Source organism: Agelaius phoeniceus, assembly GCF_051311805.1.
Source record: "Agelaius phoeniceus isolate bAgePho1 chromosome W unlocalized genomic scaffold, bAgePho1.hap1 SUPER_W_unloc_2, whole genome shotgun sequence".
NCBI classification, from domain to species: Eukaryota; Metazoa; Chordata; class Aves; order Passeriformes; family Icteridae; genus Agelaius; species Agelaius phoeniceus.
This window is the reverse complement of record NW_027509867.1, coordinates 9,338,187-9,363,134: the sequence shown is the minus strand read 5'-3', so window position 1 is coordinate 9,363,134 and position 24,948 is coordinate 9,338,187. Positions and strand designations below refer to the sequence as shown.

The 24,948-nt window shown below is 54.3% G+C and overlaps 4 protein-coding genes across 4 annotated transcripts in view; 2 read left to right on the top strand and 2 right to left on the bottom strand.

The window, feature by feature from the left end:
• Nucleotides 1-227: 227 nt before the first annotated feature.
• LOC129132378 (olfactory receptor 14J1-like) lies at nucleotides 228-1,160 on the bottom strand. Its single transcript, XM_077172955.1, has 2 exons — nucleotides 972-1,160; nucleotides 228-764 (listed from the first exon to the last, which is right to left on the bottom strand). The coding sequence occupies exons 1-2, from the start codon at nucleotides 1,158-1,160 to the stop codon at nucleotides 228-230; spliced, it is 726 nt and encodes a 241-aa protein (XP_077029070.1).
• A 5,782-nt stretch (nucleotides 1,161-6,942) lies between these two features.
• LOC143692713 (uncharacterized) overlaps nucleotides 6,943-24,948 on the bottom strand; it is a 452,855-nt gene continuing 434,849 nt past the window's right edge. The window contains 1 exon segment of the mRNA XM_077172954.1: nucleotides 6,943-7,589. Within this exon segment, the coding sequence (XP_077029069.1) occupies nucleotides 6,943-7,589 (647 nt within the window).
• Nucleotides 14,225-15,726, top strand: LOC143692611 (uncharacterized). Its single transcript, XM_077172862.1, is given in 3 exon segments — nucleotides 14,225-14,287; nucleotides 14,630-14,918; nucleotides 14,921-15,726. Coding segments are annotated over 3 exon segments (1,158 nt in total).
• LOC143692734 (olfactory receptor 14A16-like) lies at nucleotides 21,849-22,781 on the top strand. Its single transcript, XM_077172977.1, has one exon. The coding sequence runs from the start codon at nucleotides 21,849-21,851 to the stop codon at nucleotides 22,779-22,781; it is 933 nt and encodes a 310-aa protein (XP_077029092.1).

The window sequence follows — 24,948 nt, the reverse complement described above, 5'->3', positions numbered from 1 at the left end:
TCCTTTAGTTCCTTTAAAGGCACCAAGAGCACAGCCCCTCATTGACACAGTCTGTGGCCACAGGGAAGGTTGAGAGAAACAAAATGAGAAATGGCACATACAATGACATTTATTTGTGGACAACATAAAAAAATGTAAAAAACCAAAAAGAACCTTAAAAATGAAACCAAAAACAAGTATCAAAAATAAGTTTTATTAGAAGTGATTCGGCAAAATAGGCCAGCTGTTTAATGTTCCTGAAACCATCCAGTCATCAGTGACCACACTGCAGCCTTGAGCTCCTGGTTCCTCAGGCTGTAGATGAGGGTGTTCAGGGCTGGAGGCACCACTGAGTACAGAACTGACAGGGCCAGATACAGGGATGGGGAGGACAGGGAAGGGGGCTTCATGTAGGCAAACGCTGCAGTGCTGATAAACAGAGAGACCACAGCCAGGTGAGGGAGGCAGGTGGAAAAGGCTTTGTGCCGTCCCTGCTCAGAGGGGATCCTCAGCACAGCCCTGAAGATCTGCACATAGGAGAAAACAATGAACACAAAACAGCCAAATGCCAAAAAGAAACTAACAGCAATGAGCCCCAGTTCCCTGATGTTGGAGTGTGAACAGGAGAGCTTGAGTACCTGGGGCACCTCACAGAAGAACTGTCCCAGGACATTCCCCTGGCACAGGGGCAGGGAAAATGTACTGGCTGTGTGCATGAGAGCAGTGAGAAAGGCACTGGCCCAGGCAGCTGCTGCCATGTGGGCACAAGCTCTGCTGCCCAGGAGGGTCCCGTAGTGCAGGGGTTTGCAGATGGACACGTAGCGGTCATAGCACATGATGGTCAGGAGAGAAAGCTCTGCTCCCATGAAGAAGAGAAAGAAAAAGACTTGGGAAGCACATCCAGTGTAGGAGATGTTGCTGGTGTCCCAGAGGGAATTGTGCATGGCTTTGGGCACAGTGGTGCAGATGGAGCCCAGGTCAGCGAGGGCCAGGTTGAGCAGGAAGAAGAACATGGGCGTGTGCAGGTGGTGGCCGCAGGCTACGGCGCTGATGATGAGGCCGTTGCCCAGGAGGGCAGCCAGGGAGATGCCCAGCAAGAGGCAGAAGTGCAGGAGCTGCAGCTGCCGCGTGTCTGCCAATGCCAGCAGGAGGAAGTGCCTGATGGAGCTGCTGTTGGACATTTGATGGGGCTGCACATGGGCACCTGTTCATGGAGAAAGGACAGTGAAGAGTTAGAGGAGATACCTGTAAACAAAATCAAAGGCTTTTCCCATACACCTACCCTGGAACACACATAGATACACTTCTCTTTTTAAGAATTCTGGTGTTTACTTTAAAGCTTCCCCATACCTCTGCTGGTGTTCTTGAATATCAGAAACCCTCACCATTTCTACTGCCCTTAGGGAATAGAGAGCATGTTCTGAGAGGCAAAGTGATAAGTGGAGAGCTAGTGGACATTGTCTGTCATTCTGACCTGTTCATAATTTCGCTGGGCTTTAACCTTTGCCAGTTGGAAGGTGATCACCTCCCCATGTTTCCCTTTAAAATTCCCCCAGGTACTGCTGAGAGCAGATGGATCCACCACAGCCCAGCTCCACATTTGTAGCCAAGGACTCACTTTGCTCATTTCACCAACCCAGCAGCATTTTCAGTTTCACAACACCTCTGCCTTTCCCCATCAATCTCATAACTCCGAGATGCTCTAGGACAGGTTTGCACCCTGGATTGGAGCTCCCAGCTTGGACTGAAATCTCAGGGAGACTCCCAAGTGTCCTTCTGATGGCATTGGATGAAGGGAGATGCAGCTCCTTCCCTGGCTGCCCTGACAGCATTGCCCAGAGCCGGGCCCTGGGGACAGCGTCACCCTGAGCCAGCTGTGCCCCCTGCCAGAGCCCCCAGGGCCCGGCAGCTGCTCCCAGCCCTGTGCTCTGCAGAGGGAACTGGGCCCGGGGCTGCAGAGCTGCCCCACGGCTCTGCTGCAGCTCTGCCTGCACAGGAGGGGCTGCACGCCTTGGAGCCCCGGGCCTGAGGGCAGAGGCTTGGCTGGGGCACAGGAGGGAGGGGGCTTGTTCAGAGGGAGGGGCTGCACTGCAGGGGCTCCTGTGGGCATCTCTCAACTCTCCCTGCCACAGCATTGCTGAGTTTGTTTTCTCTCATTGCCTGATCTTCTCTCTGCTTCCTGCAGATTTCGCTCCTGCAGGTGTTTCCCTGTGCCTGATCTCTCCCTGCCAGCACTCACAGACCCCAAATCTCTGTGCACTCTCCTTGGCCCTAAAGAACCCTGCCTGTTGGCAGGGCACTGGCTGGGGGCAGGTTCTGTTTGCAGCTTGGAGAAAGGACAGCTCAGGCTGAGCCTGATGGCTCCAGCAAAGGTGATGCTGCTGCTGTCCATGGGCAGAGTGGCAGAAAGCACATTAGGGATCTCCTACCGTTCACTAAAAGAAACATTTGGATGTCTCAGGCACTTGTCAAAATTAATAATTATAATTCATAATCAACCTTTATACTTATCCCCCCTTCTCTGCCATTGTCCAATAGTAGGAAACTGAATACAAAGTCTTTAAAAGTTTCCTCATTTTTTACAAAGTCCTTGTCTTGGAAATATTCTGTGAATGATCAGAACCCCTCAGCATGTCAGATCTTCATGATCATTTCACCTCCCCTGCACCAGAAATACCCAGAGTTGTACTCACAGGCTCTGCAGGCATTGGGATGTTCCAGCTTGAGGAGATGGCTCCAGGAGCTGCAGCTGCATTGTCCTGCAGCCAGAGGTTCCTGTGCCAAGGGCTGGCAGTGATTGTGCCCCAGGCACTTCTCAGCCCCTTCCCAGCCCTGACTGATTGAAGCTCTCTGTGCCTCTGGGCTGTGCCCGGGCTGGCTGCAGGCAGTGCCCCAGCCCTGCTGGGCTGGCACAAGAGCTGTTCATCAAGAGAAATGTGCTTTTGAAGCTCTTCTTGGTGACCAGGAGCTGCCTCTGGGCCAGGAGCCCAGCCCAGCTCAGCAGCACAGACACAGCACAAGGACTTTAATCAGCCTCTGGGGCTTTGTGCTCAGGCCCTGAACATCAGTCCCTGAGAGGCAGCTGAAGAAACCTCTCCAGAACTCCAAGGCAGAATCCAACTCCAAAGTTTCTTGGACTTTTAATGGGTCCCAGAGAGGGACACGACTGAGCAAGTGTCCCCAGGCCCCAGGCAGAGCAGAGAACTGCAGGCAGTGATGACAGGTGGGGACAAAGAGAAGCCAAGTCTTGGTGCCCTGGGGCACAGCAGGGTCTGTGCCAGCAAGGGCTGGGAGGAGACACCTTGTCCTGAGGCCCTGGGGCCTCCTGGCACAGCCCCAGCCAGGCTGGGCACTGTCAGCCCCTTGTGCTGCCCTCAGCATCCCCCCCTAGCCCACATCCCAGTGGCCTCAAGGATCTGCTGCAAGGAGTCCCTGGGGAGCCTTGCTCAGCAATGGCCCTGGGGGCTCCTTCATGCTCCCTGCAGGGACTGCAGGTTTTTCAAAGGACTTTGGCTTTGGCTTTTGCCTTGGAGTCTCTGAGAGGTTTGTGCAATCATGGCCTCCAATTATCTGCTGTAATTAGTCCCTGGAGAGGCTTTGTCAGTAACAACACTCAGTGGGGCTCATTAATACTTCAGGGTACTTCAGTTATTTGAAGGTACTTGGTGTTTCCCTTTTGATATAGACTCTGTGAGGAGTTTGTGCAATCATGGCCCCGATTATCTGCTTTAACAAGTCCCTGGAGATCTTTGTACTGACACTCAGTGGTGCTCAGTAATGCTTTGAGATACTCAAGGTTTTTAAGGTACTTTGGATTTTCCTTTCCACTTTGAATCTCTGAGAGTTTTTTTGTGCCATCCTGGCCTCCAATTGTCTCCACTTTGCTCTGCCAGTGGGCACACCCAAAAAGCATCTTTTACGTCTATCATGCTAAACCACTGGTGTTCTGGGGGGATATTACTCAGTAGTGTATAGGGGTTAGGCACTACTGGGTAAGGATTCACTGTTCTTTTGTTCAGTTCTCTCAAATCGTGGACAAACCTGTAAGTCCCATCTGACTTCTTTACTGGTAATATGGGTGTATTATGGGGGGACATACATGGTTCTAAGGTCCTGTCCTCAAGTGGGTTCTGGATCAGTGGCTGCAGTCCTCGTCTCCCTTCCCGGGAGAGTGGATATTGCCGTACCCAAACTGGATGGTTCTCATTAACTATTTTTATTACTATAGGTTTCATGTTCAATTTACCTTGGTTTTTTGGTTTTGCCCACACCATCTCATGAATTTTCTCCTCATCTTCTTCCCTTAATTGGAGAAGCTTAACTATCATTTTCCCTTACTCTAGAAGCACTCCAATGTCAAACTGCACCTGTAAATCCTGTCCTAATAAATTTCACCCTGCATCTGGAACTAATAGAACATCCCTGGTTCCTATTTTCTTTGTTCCTTCAAACTTTATTTGCTTTACAACTGAGGCTTTGAACCCTTTCCCTTTAGCACCTACTACTTGCTCAGTATCTTGACTCTTTCTGCACCCCTTTAGGATTCTACAAACACAAGTTCTTTCAGCCCCTGTGCCTACTAATAATTCAAATTCTTCCTCCTGGGGATCTATTTTTAAAGTTATCAAGGGCTCCTGATGGTATTCTGTCCCCAGGAGGTAGAGCCCCTGACACCCCTAGTCTTCCACTTCTCCTTTTTGCTCAGTCTCATAGACCCTCAGATCCTTTTCCTTCTGGGGGCAATTCTTTCTTATATGCCCACTCTCTTTACAGGAAAAGCAAACTGGTCCTGGGTTCCCTTGTTTCCTAAACTCTCCTTTTTGTGTGGAGGCCCAGGGGCCTGCATCCTCCCTCCACCTATCCTCCCGCACTCAGAATCTCCCTCCCTTACCTGAGTTGTTCTTTGCATGCTGGTTTCCTTCCCTAATGGCAGCTACCATTTGATTTTGCCTTGGCCTTCACTTCATCCCTTTTTACATACACCTTCTGTGCTTCCCTTAAAAGGTCTTCTAACCTCCTTTCTTGCCAACCATCTAACTTTTCTAACTTTCTCTGTATATCTGGCCAGATGGGAGTGACAAAATTTATCTTTAGTAAGATCTGTCCAGCCACCGTGTCATGGTCAACCCCTGAATACTGCCTTATATATTTCCTCAACCTTTCTAAACACTCTGTGGGGGTTTCTTTGCTCTTTTGCTGCTCATTGAAGGCCTCATGGGCATTTTGGTAAAGTGGAGCTGCTTCTTTGATGCCTCTTATAATCAATGTTCTATATTCCTCCATGTCTTGCCTCCCCCCAGTGCTGCTGTGGTCCCTGGTGGAGCGCACTATGGGCATTTTCAGATCCCCAGGAGGTCCTTGCACATGCTCCCTTTCCCATATTTGTATCCCAGCCGCTCGGATCATGTGTCTTTCTTCTGGTGTGAACAACATAATCATTAATGATTGCATTTCCTCCCATGTATAAATATTGGGCCCCAGAAACTGGTCTAACTGCTCTGTGGCGTCGTGTGTTTTAAAATGTTTATGTGAGTTCAGTTATGAACTTGTTTATCCCTTCTATAAGTTAGAAATATGGTTTGGCCCTCGGTTCCCCCCGTGTACTTCCCTCATAATGGTTTCTCCCTAAGTTGGTTACCCCTTGTTTTCCTGCCAATGGCTTTGTCCCTCAAGGTGACTGATCCCTTGATCCTTCCCTTTATGCCCTTATAAGTTTATTTCCTCCCTCCTGGTGCTGCCCACTTCCCCTGTCTATCATTGCAACCACCCCTCTTTATTTCGAGAACCTTCTGTGTCAATCATCCCTTACTCAATGTATGATTTGCCTCCAGAGGCTCTTCCCTCCCTTATGTAATCCTTATTGGTCCCGCTGTGTCCCACGCTCCTCCCCTGATCTCCGTTTATTGGTCACCTTGAGTCTCCTCCTGTCACGCTCATTCCCTTTATCAGTGCCTCCCTAAGCCGTCCTCCTCTGAAACCCATCACTGGTCGGGCCTGGGAAATAAAGCACTGTGGCATCCACACGAGTGTGCACTCTCTCCTTCCTTTATCTCGGGACTTGGTAGCCACGCTCTTGCCTGCGCCCCCCAGGCCGCAGACAGCACCACTACCCAAGGGTTTTTGAGGAGAGCCTGGGGGTGGCAGATCTTGTGCTCTCCTCCGGCCACACACCGGGAGCAGCTGGCCGGCATTTGTCCAGCTCCCGTGGCCGCAGAGCAGGCTACAGGGAAAAAACTTTTCCTGAGATCCAAGCTGAGCCTGCCCCGACTCAGCTGCAGCCGCTCCCTCCACTCCTGTCCCTGGGCACCAGAGGGAAGAGGTTCCCACAGCCCCAGCCAGGGACCCGCTCCCAAGGCTGCTGCCATGGCCACCAAGGCTGGCACCAGCTGGGATGCTCGGTTTCCACGGGCCGGGCTTCAGGAATGGGATTCCCCAACTTCCTGCTCCCGCTAAAACCGCGCTGCCCTCGCTGCCCTCCTGTCTCCCATGGAAAGCACAAAAGGCAAAGATCCCGGGCTGTGAGAAGAACAATTTAATGGGAACAGCAACGAGATAAGGAAAAAAGGGAACAGAAACAATATTGATAACAGAAGGGATCAATAAAACTGTTTACAGGGAAAACTACAACATCAACTAATGGCTCTCCCCAGTTTCGTATTTCCCCTCCCTGGAAAGGACACCCTTCTCCTCAGGAAGAGAGAGAGAGAGAGTCCCTTTCCTGCCCCTGGCAATGTTCTCAGGTGGGAGTGAATGTAATGACAGGGCCATTGCCAGACCCTCATGTTCTTCCATCCCAAATCATGTAATTGGCAGGGCCAGGAAAAGGTACAGGTGTCTTCCCAGCATGGATCAGAGGGAAAATGGATCTCCAGGGCTTTTCCCAATATAGATCCTCCAATGGGGAATGAAGCTGGAGCAGTGCACAAAGCTCCTCCTGCACTTGGGGCATTTGCAGGACTTCCCTTACTGGTGTCTCTGTTGGTGTTTGGTGAGGTCAGAGCTCTGGGTGAAGCTCTTCCCACACTGGGGACACTCGTAGGGCCTCTCCCCAGTGTGGATGCGCCGGTGCCTGATGAGGGTGAAGATGCGCTTGAAGCCCTTCCCACAGTCAGGACAGCGGAAGGGCCTCTCATCAGTGTGAATGCGCTCATGCAGGCGGAGATTTGAGCTGGTCTGAAACCTCTTCCCACAGGTGGGACACTCGTAGGGTCTCTCCCCAGTGTGGATGCGCTGGTGCCTGATGAGGTGGGAGTTGCGCTTGAAGCCCTTACGACAGTCAGGGCAGAGGAAGGGCCTCTCCTCTGTGTGAATCTGCTGGTGCCTGGCGAGATCAGAGCTGGTGTGAAACCTCTTCTGACACTGGGGACACTCGTAGGGCCTCTCCCCAGTGTGGATGCGTTGGTGGATGATGAGGGCAGAGCTGCAGCTGAAGCCCTTCCCACACTCCCCACACTCATAGGGCCATTCCCCAGTGTGGATCATCTGGTGGCTGATCAGGCTGCTGCTCTGCCTGAAGCTCTTCCCACACTCCAAGCACTTGTGGGGCTTCTCCCCATTGTGAAGCTGCTCATGGACCACCAGCTCTGAGCTCTGGCTGAAGCTCTGTCCACCTTCCTGGCTCAGGGTGGGTCTTTCCTCCTCAGAGCACTCTGGGCTGGGTTTGGAGCCCCTCCTCTTGTGGGATCTCTGGGGATTTTCCTCCACATTGGATTCCTGTGCCCTGGAGTCACGCAAAATGGCCTCTTCCATGAGGTCCTGCCCTGGGGATTTTTCCTCCCTGGTCTCCATCCTCAGCTTCTTTTCTGGGGGAGGAAGGCCAAGGAGAGGATGGGATTTGCCTCCGTGCCAGAGGGAAGGGGAAGGAGATCCCCCCAGTGCATCCCCAGCAGGACAGGGTTGGCAGCAGGGTTGTCCTGCAGCCGGGGGCTGTGCTGGGCTGGGAGATGGAGCAGGAGAGAGGGGGAAAGGGGCACTGACTTCCTCCTCACCTGCCTGAATGTCCCGGGGCTCCTTCCTTTTCCTTGCAGCCTCCTCCTCCATCTGGCAAAGGTTTGGGGATGTGAAATCCTGTTTTGGGAGGAAAGAAAGGGATGAGCACATTGAATTTTGTAGTGGTTTCAAGGCAAACCTGTGGAGGGTCTAGGCGATAATTACAATTTAATAAGAGAATGAAGATCAAGGCAATGATACAGAAACACTGCCCTAAACTGACAGAGTCAGGATATAACCTGACACCCTGTTGCTGGTCAGGCTGGTATCAGCAGTCCCATTAAATGGTGGCTGCAGTCCTGTTGGAGAGATGAACGTGATTCTGTCCAAGCAGTGATCCTGTAGAAGGGTCTGGTCTTCCTCTGGAGGTCCAGTGGTGGTTCTGGAGCTCTTGTCCTCTGGGAATCCAGTAGGCAAGCTGCTCCTGGTGTTGCAAGGCTCAGCTTATATGCAGGTAGGAATGCTTGGATCCTCCCCCTGGGCGGAGCATCCCACAATGGGAGGATGGAATTTGATCAGTCCTGCAGTGACACTCAATGGCCCATTCCCAGAAGATATCTCCCCTGGAGGGCGTTATCAGGGCTGAGTCATGGAAGAGATCAAGAACACTGCCCCACCTGTTTCTAGCAGTTGATGAAGATGGGGATTGAAAACATGGATTTGGTTCCATCTTACACTGCAGCCTGAAACAGTGGGGGAATCCCTGCTCAGGGGGTGAACACCACCCCCCTTACCCAAACTGGCTCAGGTGTGAAACCCCCACCCTGGGAAGGCCACACACACAGGGGACAATGTCACACTTGCCCTGCCCCAGGGGAGGTCTCTGTCCCTGTCACCCTGTGGCTGTCCCCCCTTTTCTCTTTCACAGGCTGGGAGGCTTTTTGAAATGTGAGAATAATTTTTCTCTTTGTCCCTGTCACCTTTGTGACAACTACACAGAGCTTTCCCTTCCTTTTCATAATCTGTGTTGGGCCAAATTTCCACATTTCTTCTTATCAGAATGTGCCAGCAGCTGAGCTGGAGCTTTCAGGCACCAATGAGACTTGGAATTGCCACAGAATTGTTTGTACTGTCAGTTTATTTAAGTTTGGGATTTGTTGCATTTCCATCACAAGTGACTTGTGGGAAGAGAAAATTCAAGGCATTTTATGTAGGGTAAAGTTTTTTTTTCTGACAAGAAACAGCTTTATTTTGTCCGGTGCCCAGGGGATGCTCAAGAGGTCTCTGTGCCTCTCGCCCTGGGGGATGCTTGGGAGGAACTTGGGGGGGTTGTCCCTGTCTCTGTAACCCCCGTCCATTCCCCAGGGGTGTCCCTGTCCCTCTCACCCCAGATTTTCCCCCCTCTCTTTCCTGTGGGATGATGAAGCCCAGCTGCCCTTTTCTTCTGGTGCCTCCTCCTCTCCTCGGCTGAGGATGTCAAACTCCCCAGGAGCAGGAAAATCCCCATTCCCTGTTTGCTTGTGGCTGCAGCCTGGAACATCCACCCAGAGTGAAGGACTTTCTGACAGCCCTGCTGAATGACACTGGGAGGATGTTTGTGAGAAGGGGAAGAAATTGTATTTTGATAGGAAATAAATATGCAAAATTATTTCTTTCTCTCATATTCCTTTTCAGTCTGTTCTGTTGTGTTTTCAGAGTGCCACCTTCTCAGCTGATTGTCTTTGTGTCCCCCTTTCTCTCCTGCCTCTCTTTGCCCGCTCTGTTTCTCTCTCAGTGTCTCCCTTGAACCAGGGCAGCTCCCACCAAAGACCCTGCCCTGATTTAATTCCCAATCCAGGAGCTACAACAACCATGGGTGAAGTTATGAAGGCCAGCAGTGAAATGTCACTGTAAGATCTTGCTCCACTTGACCTTTGGCTCCTTCTTGAGAGCTTTGCCTTCCAGGGCAGGAACATCTTTTGCTGGCTGGGAACTGGAATTCCAGCCCCTGGCAGTGTGTGCCATGGATCCCAGAGGGGCATTCCCGAGGCTGCCAGGGTGCTGCTCCTGCCGTGCCTCCCAAGGAGCTGTGCAGGGCCAGGGGACAAGGTCCAGCAGCTCTGTGGGCTCCCAGAGCACACGGCAAAGGTGGCTTTGATGGACATTTCCCAGCACCTTCCCCGCTGGAAGCACAGGGAGGGAGGAAATGGAAGCGAGTCCCAGACAAAATCTTGGAAGGATTGGGCTGGGAATGGACCCTGCCCGTGGGTTACGATTTCGCGAGGGAGAGACGCCTCTGCCCCAGTGAAGGTGCGAATGAGAGCGTGGGAACGCAACCTGTGGATCTGCTCGAACTTGGATTGAACTGAACAAGAAATGGGGAGGAGAGAGGGAGAGAAAGAAATCGGGAAGAGATCTCAGAGAGAGAAAGAAATAGGAAAGAGTTCTCAGAGGGGGAGAAAGAAAGAGGAAAAGGCTCCGGCCCGGACTCCGCAGCTCCCAGGGCCACCCGCAGGGCGCAGCGCCTTTCACAATTCCAGCCAATCAGAGGAGGCGCTGAACAATTTCCAGCCAACCAGAGCTTTTCTCGCCGGTGACTCACCGGTTGCCAGGCGGACCCGCAGAGCCCAGCGGCCCCGGAGCGGAGTTTGGGGCTCGGGCCGGGGGCACGGATCCGCCCCGGGGGGGTCCCCGAGCCCCCTGCCCACCCCTGGGGCCGATCGGGGGCTCCCCCACCCAGCAGCCGGGGCCGCGGGGCCGCGGGGCAGAGGGGTGGGAAAGGGGGGTCCGGGCTGGCAGCGGAGGAAATGCGGGAGGAAGAGGAGGGAGAGGAGAAGCAGGAGCGGGAGCGGGAGCGGGAGAATCCCGGCGCTCGCAGCGCCCGCACGCTGAGCCTGCAGCAGCCCCTGCCCCGGGAGCATCGCCCCCAGCCCCGAGCCGCAGGTGAGGGCGAGGCCGAGCTCGCCCCGGCTCCAGCCAGGGGTGTCCGGGAGGATTTTTTTGGAGAGTGTTCGGAGCCGGCAGATCCCGGACTCGAGCCCCGGGTATCTCCGGGCTCCCTAAGAGGAGCTTTTTCGGGGGCAGAGGAGCCGCGATCGCCCCTCGGGAGGGTCCCGGGGGTCCACGTGGGGATGGCCCGGTACCGACGGGGCGGGACATTGGTTTTGGGGATCCCCGTGAGAGCCGGGGCTGTGGAACGGGGGACCCCCGGGGCGGGGAGAGGGGAAGGGGCGATACCGGAGCTGGGGCACCCCCGGCAGCCCGGAGATGAGGCGGGGACGGGACCCCCTGACCCTGACAGGGGCGCGTCCTGGGGTGACTTCATGATGCTCGTGCCCCATCGGTCCGTTTAGCCCAGAAATGAGTTCTGCACCTTTAAGGCTGGTTCTGAGAGCCAAGGGGAGGAGGAAGAAGCTGCAGTTTGTTTTCAGACACTGCACTCACTCCTCCGCATTCCGGCTCCTGGATGGACAGAAGGCGGGACAGAGCTCTCCTTTGCTTTTAGTTAGTTATTAGCTCTCTGAGGCAGAGAAGTTCCCTGGACTGTGGTTTTTCTTTTTCTTTGGAGCTGTTTACACCTGCTCTGGACTGAACACCCAGAACACCACCGGCAGCTCCCACCTGTGGCCCACCGGGCTGAGCCTGGGTTGCAGCATTTCCAATACAGGAGGGACTGATAAGAAACTGATAAGGGACTGATAAGAGACTGATAAGACACTGAGTGAGCCAAGCCCCAGCCCAAGGAAGGACTTTGGGAGTTTGTCACCTATTTTCCAGCAGCAGGAGGTTTTATTGGTTAATATTGTTCAAATTTTGTGCTGGTGAATGCTTTGCCTGTTAAATAAAGTGGTTTTTTCCACTTTTCTCCAAGGAAATATTTTCCCAAACTGGCTGAGGGTGGGGCTGCTGAATCTGCATTCTAGAGGAAACCCCTTTTGGGAGTTTTCTCCCAAATTTGCCCTAAAGCAGGACAGGGTGGTGGGAAGAGGGGGGAACCCCAAGTGGCTGGATTGAGGGGAGGCTGGAGAGAGGGACCTTGGGACCCCAAAACCCCCCAGCATCCCCAAGCAGGACCCTGGAGAGGGGGGATCCCCAGGACCCATGGGATCCCCAAAAGCCCAGAGACAGGGGACCACCAAAACCCCAGAGGGATGAGACTGGAAATGGGACATTCCAGGTGGCTTTTTTTTTATTCACTCTTGATTTTTGGAGGTTTTTATGGACATCAGGTGACTTCTAGAGATGGACTTGGTAAAGAGGAATCCCCAACCCAAGGCATTCACACCTTGTTTCTCCCCAAACCAGGATTTTCCCCAAACCTTCCCACAGTGACATCCCCTCCTGTCCTGCTCTGGATGAGCTCACTCCCAAACCTGACCCTGATCCTGGTCTCAATCTCACTCCATGTTCAGACACACTCACAGTTCTGTATTAAATCTCATCCCAGCCCCAAACTCATCTAGCCCCAGACCCAATCCCAACCCCAGCCCTAAAGCCAATCCCATGTCTAGCCTTAGCCCCAATCCCAGCTCTAATCCAAATCTCAGCCCCAACTCCAAGCCCAGGCCCAATTCCAGCCCCTTCCTAAATCCTCAGCCCCAAACCAAATCCCAGGCTCAGCCCTTCTGGGGCTTTGGGGGTGTCTCTGTCCCTGTGACCCCGATGACGTTTGGGTGGGGTCCCAGCAGGGCTGAGAGGGACAGAGACCCCCCCGGCCTCGCCAGGGGTGAGAAGGTGGCAGAGCCCCCCCAGCCCCGAGCAGCCTCAGCGGTGAGAGGGACACAGAGCCCCTGGTGCCCAGCCCTGCACAGGCATTGCCTGAGGCCAGAGGGATGGAGACCCCCCGAGCATCCCCCAGGGCCAGGGGACAGAGAGCCCCAAGCATCCCCTGGGCTGAGAGGGACAGAGACTGCCCCGAGCACCCCCTGGCACAGGGGAGAGAGGGAGGGAGACCCCCCAGGCATTCCCTGGGTGAGAATGATGGAGACCCCTGGGGAATGGCCTGGGGTGACAGGGACAGGGACACCCCTGGGGAATGGCCTGGGGTGACAGGGACAGGGACACCCCTGGGGAATGGCCTGGGGTGACAGGGACAGGGACAACCCTCCCAAGCCCCTCCCAAGCATCCCCCAGGGCGAGTGGAACAGAGACCCCTTGAGCATCCCCAGGGCACTGGACAAAGTAAAGTTGTTTCTTGACAAAAATCAATCTTAACCCTACAGAAAATGCCTTGAATTTGCTCTTCCCACAAGTCACTTGTGGTGAAAACGCAAACAAATCCCAAAATTCAATAAACTCACAGTAGAAGCAATTCTGTGGCAATTCCAAAATCCATTGGTCCTGCACAGCTCCAGCTCACCTGCTGGCACATTCTGATAAAAGAAAAGTGGAAATTCGGCCGAATACATTGTGATACCTCTTTTCTGAAAAGAGTATGAAAAGGAAGGGAAAGCTCCGTGTAGATTTCACAAAGGTGACAGGGACAAAAGAAAAATTATTCTTAGAATTGGCAAAGCCCCCGGCCCGTGAAAGAGAAAAGGGGGGAAAGCCATGGAGTGACAGGGACAGAGACCTCCCCTGGGGCAGGGCAAGTGTGACATTGTCCCCTGTGTGTGTGGCCTTCCCGGGGTGGGGGTTTCACACCTGAGCCAGTTTGGGTAAGGGGGGTGGTGTTCACCCCCTGAGCAGGGATTCCCCCACTGTTTCAGGCTGCAGTGTAAGATGGAACCAAATGCATGTTTTCAATGCCCATCTTCATCAACTGCTATCAACAGGTGGGGCAGTGTTCTTGATCTCTTCCATGACTCAGCCCTGATAACGCCCTCCAGGGGAGATATCTTCTGGGAATGGGCCATTGAGTGTCACTGCAGGACTGATCAAATTCCATCATCCCATTGTGGGATGCTCCGCCCAGGGGGAGGATCCAAGCATTCCTACCTGCATATAAGCTGAGGCTCTCAACACCAGGAGCAGCTTGCCTACTGGATTCCCAGAGGACAAGAGCTCCAGAACCACCACTGGACCTCCAGAGGAAGACCAGACCCTTCTACAGGATCACTGCTTGGACAGAATCACGTTCATCACTCCAACAGGACTGCAGCCACCATTTAATGGGACTGCTGCCACCACCCTGAGCAACAGGGTGTCAGGTTATATCCTGACTCTGTCAGTTTAGGGCAGTGTTTCTGTATCATTGCCTTGATCTTCTTTTCTTCTTAAATTGTAATTCTGGTTTAGACTCTCCCCCAGGTTTGCCTTGAAACCACTAAAATATTCAATGCGCTCATCCCTTGCTTTCCTCCCAGAACAGGATTTCACATCCGCAAACCTTTGCCAGATGGAGGAGGAGGCTGCAAGGAAGAGGAAGGAGCCCCGGGACATGCATGAAGGTGAGGAGGAAGTCAGTGCCTCTTTCCCCCTTTCTCCTGCTCCATCTCCCAGCCCAGCACGGCCCCCAGCTGCAGGACAACCCTGCTGCCAACCCCGTCCTGCTGGGGATGCACTGGGGGGATCTCCTTCCCCTTCCCTCTGGCACGGAGGCAAATCCCATCCTCTCCTTGTCCTTCCTCCCCCCGGGAAGGATCTGAGCATGGAGACCAGAGAGGAGAAATCCCCACAGCAGAAACTCATGGATGAGGCCATTTTGAGGGACTCCAGGGCACAGGAATCCAATGGGGAGGAAAATCCCCAGAGGTTCTGCAGGAAGAGGGGCTGCAAACCCAGCCCAGGGTGCTCTGAGGAGGAAAGACCCACCCTGAGCCAGGAAGGTGGACAGAGCTTCAGCCAGAGCTCAGAGCTGGTGGTCCATGAGCAGCTTCACAATGGGGAGAAGCCCCACAGGTGCTTGGAGTGTGGGAAGAGCTTCAGGCAGAGCAGCACCCTGATCAGCCACCAGATGATCCACACCGGGGAACGGCCCTATGAGTGTGGGGAGTGTGGGAAGGGCTTCAGCTGCAGCTCTGCCCTCATCATCCACCAATGCATCCACACTGGGGAGAGGCCCTATGAGTGTCCTGAGTGCCAGAAGAGGTTTAGACCAGCTCCAGTCTCCTCCAGCACCAGCAGATTCACACAGAGGAGAGTCCCTTCCGCTGCCCTGACTGTGGGATGGGCTTCAAGCGCAACTCCACCCTCATCACCCACCAGCGCATCCACGCTGGGGAGAGGGAGAGGCCCTACGAGTGTCCCCAGTGTCAGAAGAGGTTTTACACCAGCTCTGATCTCCTCCTGCATGAGCGGATTCACATGGATGAGAGGCCCTTCCGCTGCCCTGACTGTGGGATGGGCTTCAAGCGCAACTCCCACCTCATCAGGCACCAGCGGATCCACACCAGGGAGAGGCCCTACGAGTGTGGGGAATGTGGGATGAGCTTCAGCCAGAACTCTAACCTGATCTCCCACCAGAAGACCCACACCAGGGAACGGCCCTATGAGTGTGGGGAATGTGGGAAGAGCTTTAGGCAGAAGTCTCTCTTGATCTGCCACCAGAGGATCCACACTGGGGAAAGGCCATACAACTGCGGGGAATGTGGGATGACCTTTAGTAGGAAGACCCAAATGATCATCCACCAAATGATCCACACAGGGGAGAGGCCCTACCAGTGCCCCGAGTGTGGGAAGAGGTTTCACACCAGCTCTCAGCTCCTCCAGCACCAGCGCATTCACACGGATGAGAGGCCCTTCCTCTGCCCCGATTGCGGGAAGGGCTTCAAGCACAACTCCACCCTCGTCACCCACCGGCGCATCCACACTGGGGAGAGGCCCTATGAGTGTCCCCAGTGTGGGAAGAGCTTCACCAGCAGCTCTCATTTGACAAGACACCAACGGAGGCACCAGTGAAAGAAGCCCTGCACATGCCTCAACTGCAGGAAGAGCTTCATGCACCGCTCCATCTTTATCCCCCATTGGAGACCCCACGTTGGTCAGAGCCCTGGTGATCCATGTTCCCTGTGATCCATGCTGGGAAGACACCTGTACCTTTTGTTGCACCTGCCAATGACATGATGCGGGGTTGGAGAACATGATGGTCTGGCCAGGGCCCTGTCATTACATTCACTCCCACCTCAGGTCATTGCCAGGGGCAGGAAAGGGACTCTCTCTCTCTCTCCCTGAGGAGAAGGGTGTCCTTTCCAGACAGGAGGAAATACATTGCCAGGAAGAACTAGTTGTTGATGTTGTAGTTTTTTCTGTAAATAGTTTTACTTATCCCTTCTGTTATCAATATTTTTTCTGTTCCTGTTTGTTCTTTATCTCCTTGCTGTTCCCAATAAATTGTTCTTATCCCAGCCCGGGATCTTTGCCTTTTGTGCTTTCCATGGGAGGCGGGAGGGCAGCGAGGGCAGCGTGGTTTTAGCGGGAGCAGGAAATTGGGGAATCCCATTCCTGAAGCCCGGCCCGTGGAAACCGAGCATCCCAGCTGGTGCCAGCCCTGGTGTTCATGGCAACCACCCCTGGGATGGGGTCTCCATGGAGCTGCCAAGGGACTGAGCATAGCAACAGGGGGCTGGTGATGGTTGCTATGGAAACTGCCCATAGCAACAGTGGACTGGTGATGGTTGCCTGCTAAGGATCAGATTTGTCACAGGCCCTCAGAGGGGTTCCATGGGGACTTTCCAAGAATCTCCAGGCTGTTCCAGAGCTGGAATGTCACAGGCAGAGACAGGGGCTCCCTGGAGACCTCCCAGGGCTTTCTGGGGATGGTAAAGAGCCCTGTGGTCAGAGGCAGTCACAGCCATTCCATGGTGACATCCCAGGGCACCTTGGGCTGCAAAGGCACCGATCTGTCACAGGCACTCACGGGGGCTCCACGGTGACATCCCAGGAGTCCCCAGGCTGCCAGAGAGCTGGGATGTCCCAGACACTCACATGGGTTCCTGTCATGGGCACAGTGGGAGCTTCAGGCAACATTTATTAGAGAAGCTCCTGCTTGGTCACAAGGTGCAGAAACGATCCCCAATGGTCCCCATAGATCCCCAAATGTCACTGTTGAATCAGTGTTCCGTGGTTTCTTTCCAATGGAAAACAACCATCCTTATCCTCCAGTGTCCATGTCTGAAATTGGGATTCCACCTCCAAAATTCTGGATATCCAAAGGTTACTCCCAGGAACAATCTGCCAGTACCATCAAGTCTGGCTGGCCTTGGCCTCTGGTGACTGCCCCTGCAACACTGGGGCTGGGTTCTTCCCTTCCCATGGAGATCACTGGGACACTGTGGGAATCTCATGGAACCATGGGGATCATTGTGGCACCACTGGAGCCCATGGAACCAAGGGGCCGTGGTGACCCAGCGGGGCTTCATGGAACCCAGAGACCATTATGGCTCTGTGGGGCCTGATGGAACCATGGAGACCATTGGGACCCTTCAGGGCCTGGTGTCACCAAGGGGGCATTATGGCACCTCAGGGCCTCATGGAAGCAAGGGACCATTGGGACACTGTGGGGCCTGATGGAACTGAGGGAACATTGAACAGGCCTGGCTGGCTTGGCCTCCCAGGGGTCCCCTGACAGCTCTGGCTGATGTTGGGATGTCAAGGGCTGCCTCTCATCAGCTCCTGGAAAACTGGGGCTCCGTGCTTTTCTTGCTATGGGAAAGAACCGCCCCCCTTTTCCGATGCCCATTGCCAAAATTGGAACTCTCCCTAAAACAATTCCTATATGCAAGGATTTCACTCAGAACAAAATCCTGCTTGCTCTGGCTGGCCTTGGCCTCTGGTGGCCATTTCTCATCTGCCCCTGAAACACTGGGGCTCTGTTCCTTCCTTCCTATGGAAAAGAACCGGCTTTCATGTCCAGGGACCATGGCCAAAATTAGAATTTGGCCTCTCAATTCTGTTTATCCAAGGACTGATCTCAGACAAAAGTAGCCAGGACAGACAGGTCAGGCTTGCCCTGTCCTCTCGTGATTTTCTTAGACCTTGAGCTGAATGTTTTCATTTGAAAACACCTTGGACGGGGCCCAGAGATCTCCCAAGGAGGCATTTTGAAACCACGGGCACATGAGCACTACATATGGACAAAGGAGCTCTGTGCTCTGTGCTGTTGTGGTGATTTTGCATCACAGAAGTGATGTCCTAAAAGAAGCTGCTAGCAGTTTCATCTGTGTCTGACAAAAAAAAACAATCAGTAATTATCTTTGAGAATTGACAATCTGTTAAACCACTAAGGAAACTGTACACGCCTCTGTGAAGACACATGTTAAAGATGGGAAAGCCTGGCAGGGTCTCTTTCCCTTCTGGCTGGCACAGAGGTAACAAGGCTGACCCGGCCCCGTCTCAGCCAGGCCGGGCCGGGCGGCTCCTGCCGTGGGGCCGGGCCCCTTCCCAGGGACCCCGCCAGGCCCCATCGGCTGCCGGGCAGGGCAGGGGAGGCCGCGGGGCCGAGGCCGGGCCGGGCCATGGCTGCAGTTGGGAACATCTGGGCCCTGCTGAGCCCTGCCCAGCCGCCAGCCTGGGCCCAGCCAGGATCCGCCGGGCCCCAGGAGCAGCCCCGGGCCGGGCCGGCTCGGCCAAGATTCTGCCACCCTTGGGCTTCAGCCGCAAGCCCCGGGCAGGGGCAGGAGAAGCCATCGGCCCCCGGCCGTGCTGCTGCTGTGCTCTGGCCTGGCTGCTGAGATCCTGGCCCTGCCCCAGCGCGGCCCATCCTGACACAGCCCCAGCGCAGCCGCTGCAGAAACCTCCATCGTAAAACAGCTCCGGCCGCAAGCACCGAGCCCGGCCGGGGGCACGGAACCATCTGCAGGCCCCGGGTGAGATATGAACTCTTTCAGTGCTTCCATCCTCCCTCCAGTGAGAGAAAAGGACAAACTGCAGGCACAGAGAGGAGCAACATGAAGACACCCAGGTAAGTGAAGGGGAAGTTGAGTCCCAGATGGAAGGGATGAGGAGATGCCTTGATCTTGGGGCTGAAATCCTCTTGAAAAGCTATGGGGAAGGATGTAATTAATATATCAGACTGTCTTTTTCCCTATAACTAATTGAAAATATGGGGAGATGACCTGTTCAGCAAAAACCTCCATGCTAAAGTCGGCAAATGTTGAAGTAGCTGTGATCCTATGAGAAGTTTAAACAGAGAAAGAGAGAAGATTGGTGAGATCCTGTGCCCTCAGGGAGTGAAGAAGAAGATCTCTGTTGTCAGAGATGAAGATGATTTCAGAAATAGATGAAGAGAATCTTTGCCCTTGAACAGCTCATCTTTAAACTCATACCCCATAAGTTGACATGACCCATAAAAACAGCTGTGGGAAAAGCTTTGAAAAATGGGAGGGACTTCACATTTGAAGATTTTCTGGGCAGCTGCTCTTCGTGGCAACTGAGAGCCGTGAGAGAACTTTTTTCTTATGGAGAAGTCTCCATAGCATGAAAGAGAGACTCCTCTCCCTAAGTGAACTGAAGAAAGACTGTTCTAGATGGTGTAAACTGACTGAAACTTTCAGGTTTTGTCTCCTTACATTGTCAGTAAGAAAGAAAAGGTTATAGGGAAAGGAGAAGTGTTCAGATCCTTATTACTCTTTCTTCTATTTACTGGTAATAAACTTTTCCATATACTCTTTTAAAATTTTGAGACTACTTTGCCTTTCTCCTAATCCTATCTCACAGCAGGAAATGAGTAAATATATTCCAGTGAGTGCAATGATAATTAGCCAACACAGATCCCACTGCACTAATAGATGCATTGGCAGAGAAATCTCAAATTAGCAAACCAAAATCACTCCAGATACATTCCTGATAAACTGCATAAGAGCAGAGGAAAATCAAGGCAGAGCCATGGTTTGTCAGGACTTGCTGCATCCTGATGAGCCCTGTGGTGCATTTGGAGCTGAGCCCTTGAACCTCAGGGCCTGAGAGGAGATTGCACAAACCTTTCCAGGAGTCAAAGCCAGAAGAAAACCCCAAAGTGTGAAATGGGTCTCAGTGAGGTCCATCCCAACACAGGCTCCTCATGGACTCCTTGGAGGAGACAAGTGGAGAACAGGATTGACCAAAAACCTCTCAGAGTCTCAGTGTGGAAAGGAAATTCCAAACTACCTTAAAAATTTGGGAAGCTCAAAGCCTTACTGAGCACCTCTGAGTGTCAGTACAAAGCTCTCAAGGGACTAATTAAAGCAGATAATTGGGGCCTTGATTGCACAAACCTCTCACAGAGTCTGTATCAAAAGGGAAACACCAAGTACCTTCAAATAACTGGAGTACCTGAAAGCATTAATGAGCCCCACTGAGTGTTGTTACTGACAAAGCCTCTCCAGGGACTAATTACAGCAGATAATTGGAGGCCATGATTGCACAAACCTCTCAGAGACTCCAAGGCAAAAGCCAAAGCCAAAGTCCTTTGAAAAACCTGCAGTCCCTGCAGGGAGCATGAAGGAGCCCCCAGGGCCATTGCTGAGCAAGGCTCCCCAGGGACTCCTTGCAGCAGATCCTTGAGGCCACTGGGATGTGGGCTACGGGGGGATGCTGAGGGCAGCACAAGGGGCTGACAGTGCCCAGCCTGGCTGGGGCTGTGCCAGGAGGCCCCAGGGCCTCAGGACAAGGTGTCTCCTCCCAGCCCTTGCTGGCACAGACCCTGCTGTGCCCCAGGGCACCAAGACTTGGCTTCTCTTTGTCCCCACCTGTCATCACTGCCTGCAGTTCTCTGCTCTGCCTGGGGCCTGGGGACACTTGCTCAGTCGTGTCCCTCAGTGGGACCCATTAAAAGTCCAAGAAACTTTGGAGTTGGATTCTGCCTTGGAGTTCTGGAGAGGTTTCTTCAGCTCCCTCTCAGGGACTGATGTTCAGGGCCTGAGCACAAAGGCCCAGAGGCTGATTAAAGTCCTTGTGCTGTGTCTGTGCTGCTGAGCTGGGCTGGGCTCCTGGCCCAGAGGCAGCTCCTGGTCACCAAGAAGAGCTTCAAAAGCACATTTCTCTGGATGAGCAGCTCTTGTGCCAGCCCAGCAGGGCTGGGGCACTGCCTGCAGCCAGCGCGGGCACAGCACAGAGGCACAGAGAGCTTCAATCAGTCAGGGCTGGGAAGGGGCTGAGAAGTGCCTGGGGCACAATCACTGCCAGCCCTTGGCACAGGAACCTCTGGCTGCAGGACAATGCAGCTGCAGCTCCTGGAGCCATCTCCTCAAGCTGGAACATCTCAATGCCTGCAGAGCCTGTGAGTACATTCTCTGCTTGTCTCTTGTGCAGAGCAGCCAGGGGTGCCCAGGGCTGTCCTGCAGAGCAGGGTCCTGCAGCCCAGGGCGCTGTGCTGGGGCAGGGACTCTGCTGCCTGCCAGGGACAGCTCTCAGCCAGCCCTGGCAGCTGCTCCCAGCACTGGGGGACAAGATCTGGCTGGGAGGAGACAGCTGGTGAGGCTTGGAAGTGTTCTCCTTGTGTGGGGAGGATGCTGCATTGTTCAGGACTGCTCCCAGCATGGCATTTAACTGCAGAACATTTCCAAGTAGATTATACAGGGAGCATAGCAAGGGAGGGGCTGCATAAAAGGAAATTCCTGCTTTCTAAATCTACTGTTGTGGGTTGCTGGATGAGAATCTTCATGTATATTTTCATCTCTCAGTTCAGGGAGAAAAAAAATAAAGAAATTTTCTCTGACATCTGTAAAAACCAGGCAGCAACAGCAATCACCACAGGACCCCTTAGAGGCAACATCAGTGTTGCTTTTCCAGCCTCCTCAGGGTTGCTCTGACGTTGCCGTCAGAGCCTGCAGAGCCAGAGCTGCCCCTGGGCAGTGCCTGAGCTGGGAGGGCTCTGCAGGGCAGAGCTGAGCCCCCAGGGCTGGGCTGGGCTCTGGCAGCACTGGCAGGGCCCAGCCCTGGGCACAGGGAAGCAGCTGCTGGCAGGGACAGCTCCAGGCAGCAGAGCCCTGGGCAGGCAGTGGGGGGAAAGTGTCCCCAGCCTGTGCTGGGATATCTCAAGTCCTCTCCAAACCCAACTATTCCATGATTATTTGTTTACAGATCGTTTTGCCAAGGCACCACAAATGTCGAACAGCAGCTGCATCAGGCACTTCCTCCTGCTGGCATTGGCAGACACGCGGCAGCTGCAGCTCCTGCACTTCTGCCTCTTGCTGGGCATCTCCCTGGCTGCCCTCCTGGGCAACGGCCTCATCATCAGCGCCGTAGCCTGCGGCCACCACCTGCACACGCCCATGTTCTTCTTCCTGCTCAACCTGGCCCTCGCTGACCTGGGCTCCATCTGCACCACTGTCCCCAAAGCCATGCACAATTCCCTCTGGGACACCAGCAACATCTCCTACACAGGATGTGCTGCTCAGCTCTTTTTCTTTGTTTTCTGTGCTACAGCAGAGTATTTCCTCCTGACCGTGATGTGCTACGACCGCTACGTGTCCATCTGCAAACCCCTGCACTACGGGACCCTCCTGGGCAGCAGAGCTTGTGCCCACATGGCAGCAGCTGCCTGGGCCAGTGCCTTTCTTTATTCACTGCTTCACACAGCCAATACATTTTCCCTGCCCCTGTGCCATGGCAATGCCCTGGGCCAGTTCTTCTGTGAAATCCCACAGATCCTTAAGCTCTCCTGCTCCAAATCCCACCTCAGGGAAGTGGGGCTCATTGCTGTTAGTGTCTGTTTGGTACTTGGTTGTTTTGTGTTCATTGTTTTCTCCTATGTGCAGATCTTCAGGGCTGTGCTGAGGATCCCCTCTGAGCAGGGACGGCACAAAGCCTTTTCCACCTGCCTCCCTCACCTGGCTGTGGTCTCCCTGTTCCTCAGCACTGCAATGTTTTCCTACGTGAAGCCTCCCTCCATGTCCTCCCCATCCCTGGATCTGGCCCTGTCAGTTCTGTACTCGGTGGTGCCCCCAGCCCTGAACCCCCTCATCTACAGCCTGAGGAACCAGGAGCTCAAGGCTGCAGTGTGGAGACTGATGACTGGATGCTTTCAGAAACATTAAACTGTTAGCCAGCTTCTGCAAATCACTTGTAATGAAAGTAATCTTAGATCCTTCTTGTTCATTTAATTTTGGAGGTTCTTCTCCTTTGTTTTAGTATTCTCATATTGTCAACAAAGAAATGTCAATCTTTGTGCCATTTCACCTTTTGTTTCACTCCACCTTCCCTGTGACCATAGACTGTGTCAATAAGGGGTTGTGCTCTTGGTGGCTTTAAATGAGCTAAAGGATCTTTCCCAGCAGAGTTTTCTGCAGAGATGCCCTTGTGTTGCCTTCTCTGGAGCTGCAGCAGCAATGTCTGTGTGCAGAGCTGGGGCAGATCAGTGCTGGCCCAGCAGCTGTGCCCAGCAGCAGCAGCAGCAGCACTTGGTGTTGCCGGTGCTGCTGCTGTGGCCCTGCCCCGCTGCCCTGGTGGCCCTGGTGTTGCTGCAGGGCCTGAGTGCTCTCGGGGCCGGGCACAGCCCTGGGGGTGGCAGTGCCGGGGCTGCAGCAGGGACAGGCCATGGGCACTGCTGGGGCAGCGCTGACGCCTCAGGCCAGGCCCTGGGGGCTCCAGGCTCCTTGCCCAGGCTCTCTCAAGAACACGGCCAGGCCAATGCTCAGCACAGAAACCCCCGTCAGCAGCCCCAGGCTGGCCGTGGGCAGGCTGGGGGCAAACAGCATGGCTGGGGCTCTGCAAGGGCCCTGGGGCAGACGGGAAGGAGCAGCAGAGCAGGGGCTGATCCATGCCCAGTGCCCTGCACAGCCCAGGGCAGCGTCCCAGAGCGTCCTCATGCAGCTGCCAACAACATCCCCCCTCTGCAGCCCTGGCCTCTCCCCCAGCTCACACAGGTGCCCCATCCTTGCAGGCACAGACACGGCAGCACTGCCTCAGCAGCCCCTGTTTGCATTGCACACAGCAGGGCCAGCACCCCCATGCTGTTGCTGTGGGGACATGAACCTGAGGGAGCACAAATGCCACCAGCCCCTGGGGCCAGCAAGGCCTGCGGGACACCAGGGAAACCACTCAGCTTTGTCCTGGCCTCTGCACTCAGCCAGAAAGTTTGTTCCCATCAGCTGGGAGTTTCCTGTGCCACTGCAGATGCTGTTGCTCAGAGCCAGGGCTGCCTGGCAGCCACCCCCAAACTGCCCTCAGCATTTCCTTTACTTCTCCTTTGCTTCCTTTCCTCTTTCCTAATCCAGATTTCTTCCTCTTGCCCAGCCCTGTTCCCTGCCCTGCAAACAGCCATCCCTGTTTGCCCTTTCCTCTCTGGCCCCACTTCCCATTGCAGTTCCTGACTTGGCCCCATGGGAACGTCCCTTGGGCAGCAGGATCATCCTACAAGTGCTGCAGGAATTGTCTGCAGGCTCCTGCAGTGCCTGCTGCTGCTCCCTTGCCAGAGGCACCCCAGGCCAGGGGGGCACATCTGGGCTGCTGTGTCTGCCTCTGGGGCTCCCTGTTCTGGGCAATGAGGAGGAGCTGCAGAGGCTCTGCAGGACTGACAGGATGGGCTTTGGGGCTGTCAGGAGAAGCTGAGGGACCTGGGCTGCTGGAGCTGCTGAAGAAGAGGCCCAGGGCTCATCCTGCAACAGCTCCAAGGGTGGTTTCAGAGAATCCAGAATCAGCAAGGTTGGAACAGACCTTGGAGATCATCTAGTCCAGCCTGTGCCCTGACACTGCCTTGTCTCCCCTGAGCCTCCTCTTCTCCAGGATAAACAACCCCATCTCCCTCAGCCACTCCTCACAGGACTTGTGCTCCAGACCCCTCCCCAGCCTTGTTGCCCTTCTCTGGACACGCTCCAGCCCTTCCAAGTCCTTCCTGAATTGGGGGGCTCAGAACTGCAAACAGCACTCGAGGTGCTGCCCAAGCAGTGCCCAGCACAGGACAAGAATCCCTGCCCTGCTCCTGCTGGCCACACCATTCCTGATCCAGGCCAGGAGCCATTGGCCTTCTTGCCCACCTGGGCACACTGCTGCCTCATGTCCAGCCTGCTGTCCATCAGTCCCTGCAGGTCCCTTTCTGCCTGGCTGCTCTCCAGCCACTCTGTCCCCAGCCTGTAGTGCTGCAGGGTTGTTGTGGCCAAAGTGCAGGACCGGGCACTAGGACTTGTTAAACCTCACCTTGTTGGATTTGGGCCCTGGATCCAGCCTTTCCAGGGCCCTGTACAGAGCCCTCCTATGCTCCAGCAG